The sequence below is a fragment of the Triticum urartu genome, chromosome 5A, assembly GCF_056163025.1.
Source record: "Triticum urartu cultivar PI428250 chromosome 5A, HENAU_Tu73, whole genome shotgun sequence".
NCBI lineage: Eukaryota > Viridiplantae > Streptophyta > Magnoliopsida > Poales > Poaceae > Triticum > Triticum urartu.
Genome location: NC_141877.1, coordinates 78,457,895 through 78,461,446, shown reverse-complemented (window position 1 = coordinate 78,461,446; position 3,552 = coordinate 78,457,895). Strand labels below are relative to the sequence as shown.

The 3,552-nt window shown below is 53.6% G+C and overlaps 1 protein-coding gene across 1 annotated transcript; it reads right to left on the bottom strand.

The window, feature by feature from the left end:
- Nucleotides 1-408: 408 nt before the first annotated feature.
- LOC125507948 (trimethyltridecatetraene synthase) lies at nucleotides 409-2,879 on the bottom strand. The gene has a single exon (XM_048672487.2). The coding sequence runs from the start codon at nucleotides 2,671-2,673 to the stop codon at nucleotides 1,072-1,074; it is 1,602 nt and encodes a 533-aa protein (XP_048528444.1). The 5' UTR covers nucleotides 2,674-2,879; the 3' UTR covers nucleotides 409-1,071.
- Between the last annotated feature and the right edge of the window lie 673 nt (nucleotides 2,880-3,552).

Genomic DNA, 3,552 nt, shown 5'->3' with positions numbered 1-3,552 from the left:
TTTAAATATTTTATGTGCCTATTTATTTATTTAACACCACGTGGACAAATGTGTCGGTCAAGGTGGGCGCACTAACCGTTCTAAATCAAAAATCGGACAAGCGTCTGCTTGGCTGACCCGAACGAACAAAAAACAAACAAAAATCATGTTTGTTTGCATCGGCCGGTTGAAATTGCCCTTACAAGCGGGACCTATCTATCTGACATTATGTTAATGCGTCTAAACACTAGATTAAACCTATTTGCAATGTATTACACCAATATGTCGTGTTCTTCGCAACAGACCTGTATAGTAGGTGTTTTATGCAGCACTAGGCCCAACAAGCGGTGGTTTGTGCAATTACCTCATAAAATGATGTTTTGTTGATGGGAGAGGAGAGAATGAATGTGTCATAACCTTGTACCCGTGTGAAAGAAAAATAGAAGGACATGACAATGCATGCTATCTTTATCTGCCAACGGAGGAACCCACAAAAGAGAAATGCCAACACTTAAAAGCTAGAAAAAGATGTCAAATACGTGCAACTATACTGGGATACACACCATGTGGCTGAACCCCATTGGGTGACCGGTAGCTCCCGGTGCCGGTAAAAGTTACTTTGCGTTCTTCAACACAAGCGCTATATAAGCGACACGCAGTATAAAATCTGCTTTTATCATACACGGACCTGATTTAAAATCTCCGACAGCCGCATAAAAAGCCTGCGCGCTATAATTACTGCAACGCGCATATTAAAAAGGCATCGCGCGCAGTATATTTAGTGTGTCGGTCGAGCGCGCTGCAAATTCTAGGCTGCTGCAGATGAGACCGTTTGATTAGGACCGCTGGACTCGCACGCGCTACATGTTTTACAGCCTTTGTTGAAGCAAACATCTTCTAACACCTAAAAAAAGTACTTGCGCGCTGTAAATTCTTTTTTTTAAGCACCATGCATTGGACGGCTGTTGAAGATGCTATGAGAGACAAGGAAAGATGGTGTGGCTGAGAAGAGAGCTCCACCAAGCTGCGTTGAGCTAATTCAGTCGATTGAACCAACTGTTCGGGAAATTGATTTTGCATGCACGGTTCTGATCAGGTCATGGCGGTGTAGAGATGCGCCGGCAGCCTGGGCTCCGGTACGGCGACGAGTGGCACCTTCCTGCGCGTCGACAGCCCGACATGCTCCTCCATGCTCAGGTCCTCCGGCGAGACCCCCTCGGGCAGCCGCCACGCGAATCCTTGCAGCAGGTTGGCCAGGCCGGCGCCTATCACCTTCATCGCCAGCCCGTACGCCGGGCATATCCGCCGCCCGGCACCGAACGGCAGCAGCTCGAAGTGCTGCCCACGAACGTCCACGGCGCTCCCGGCGAAGCGCTCCGGCCGGAACTCGTCGGGCCGGTCGGGCCACGACGCCGGGTCTCGCGCAATGGCCCACACGTTCACCAGCACGCGCGCGCCGGCGGGGACGTCGTAGCCGGTGACCAGTGTGTCCTCCCGAGCCATGTGCGGGACTAGAAGCGGGCCCACCGGGTGCAGCCGCATTGTTTCCTTCACCACGGCGTCGATGTAGGGGAGGCGGGCCAGGTCGCTTTCTTCGACCCACCGGCTGCGGCCCACCACGCGGTCGAGCTCCTCGGTGGCGGCGGCTGCGGCATCCGGCCGGCGCAAGAGCTCCGACATGGTCCACTCCATGGTCACCGCAGAGCTCTCCGTGCCACCGGCGATGATGTCCTGGACAAAGGCCTTGACGCCGTCACGCGTGAGCCTTGCTTCTGTTGACGACGTCCCAGCCGTCTCGCCTTCCTCCTCGGCGAGCTGCAGCAGCACGTCCACCAAGTCCCTCGCTGCAGCGGACTCGCCGTGGCCAGTTCCGGTAGCCATCGCCACCTGGCGCCGCTCCTCGTCGTGCTCATCGAGAATCCTCTCGAGGAACCGATCGTACACCTTGCTCAACCTCTTCATCCTCCGGACGCAGCCCTGCACGTCGAGCCACCCGAGCCATGGCACCCACTCGCCGACGTTGCTCACCGCTCCGGTCACCGCGAACGCTTCATCAAGCGTTCGCCGGAACTCCTCACCCTCAGGGCTGCCGTAGCAGCCCGACCACTTCTCCCCGATCGACATGCGCAGGACATTCCGCAGCGTGGCGTCCGCCAGGTGCTGCCGGACCGCAACGGCACGGCCGCGGCATTCGAACAGGCCACACACGAGCGCCCGGAGCTCCTGCTTCCGAATATACTCGTACGAGTCGACGCGGCGCGGGGAGAAGAGCTCGGTGGCGCAGAGCCTGCGCGCCATACGCCAGTATGCGCCATACGGGGTGTGCACGATACCAAGGTACCCGTACGCGGCGTGCTCGCCGGCAGCGGTGCACGGACGGTCGGCGAAGGCGAGGTCGTGTGTCTTGAGGACGAGCCGGGCGGCATCGGCGGAGGAGGCGACGACGGCGTGGTAGGAACCAAGACGGAGGTGCATGAGCGGGCCGTGGCGCGCCGCGAGCGCAGCCAGAGCGCGGTGCGGCGGGAGCGCGCCCGCGAGGGCGCCGAGGCTGCCGAGCACTGGCCAGCCCCGCGGTCCCGGCGGGAGGTTCAGGGCCTCACTCTGGCGGCGCCGTGAGAAGACGGAGCTGAGGACGAGTACGATGAGGATGGTGACCAAGGCCATGGCCATGGGCAATGTCAATGTAAGCTCCATTATTGAAACGTTTTGGCCTTGGCACTAGCACTACTTGGGTGTGTATGTGTGACCAAGCATATATATGCATCACTCTCAGTGTAGTTTGTGATGAAAACTGGTTGGCTGTAACACATTTCTCTATCCAAGCATGAAAGGTATGCGGATGGGTGTTTGTGTCTTTGCGATACATAGGTCCTGATTCCCCTCGGCACATGCAAGGAAAATATGCAGATAAGTGTTTTGTGTGTGATCCACGAGGAGACAGGTCTTTTTCAGTGTGCAGGCTGCCACGAAAAAAAGTGTATTTCCCGTACTCGGGCGCGGATGTTTGGTCTACGGGGACATCTACAGCCTATAAGATTTTTTTTAGTAATTTAATAAAAAGTCAAAAAATTCTAAAAATACTTTTTTTAATAAACTTGACCTTCTATTGTACTTATGAGAAAAATTTCACAAAAAACATTCCCCATTTGACTTCTTTTTAAAAAGACAATTTTTTGGTCAAAATAGTGTGAATAGTGACCTATAATAGCAAATAAAATTTGTCTTTTTCTATAAAGTCAACATTGTTTTTTTTTCGTGAAAATTTATATACTAGTGCAAAAGTAAGTCAAGTTTATTCTGAAAATACTTCTGAACTATTTTGATTTTTGTTTAATTATTAGAAAAAACCCATATAGGGTGTATATACAACTAGGAACCAAAGTGTATTTCCCATACTCAGTACTCCTACATAGTACTCTCTCTCTCTCTATATATATATATATGGCTGGACTATTTTGTTACCCGCAACAGAATAATCCACCTCCCGCTGACGGGCCTCGCCCCCACCTCCCGGCGACGCGCCGCGCCACCACCTCCCGCAGACGCGCCGTCTCCTCCCTCGCCAATGTGCAG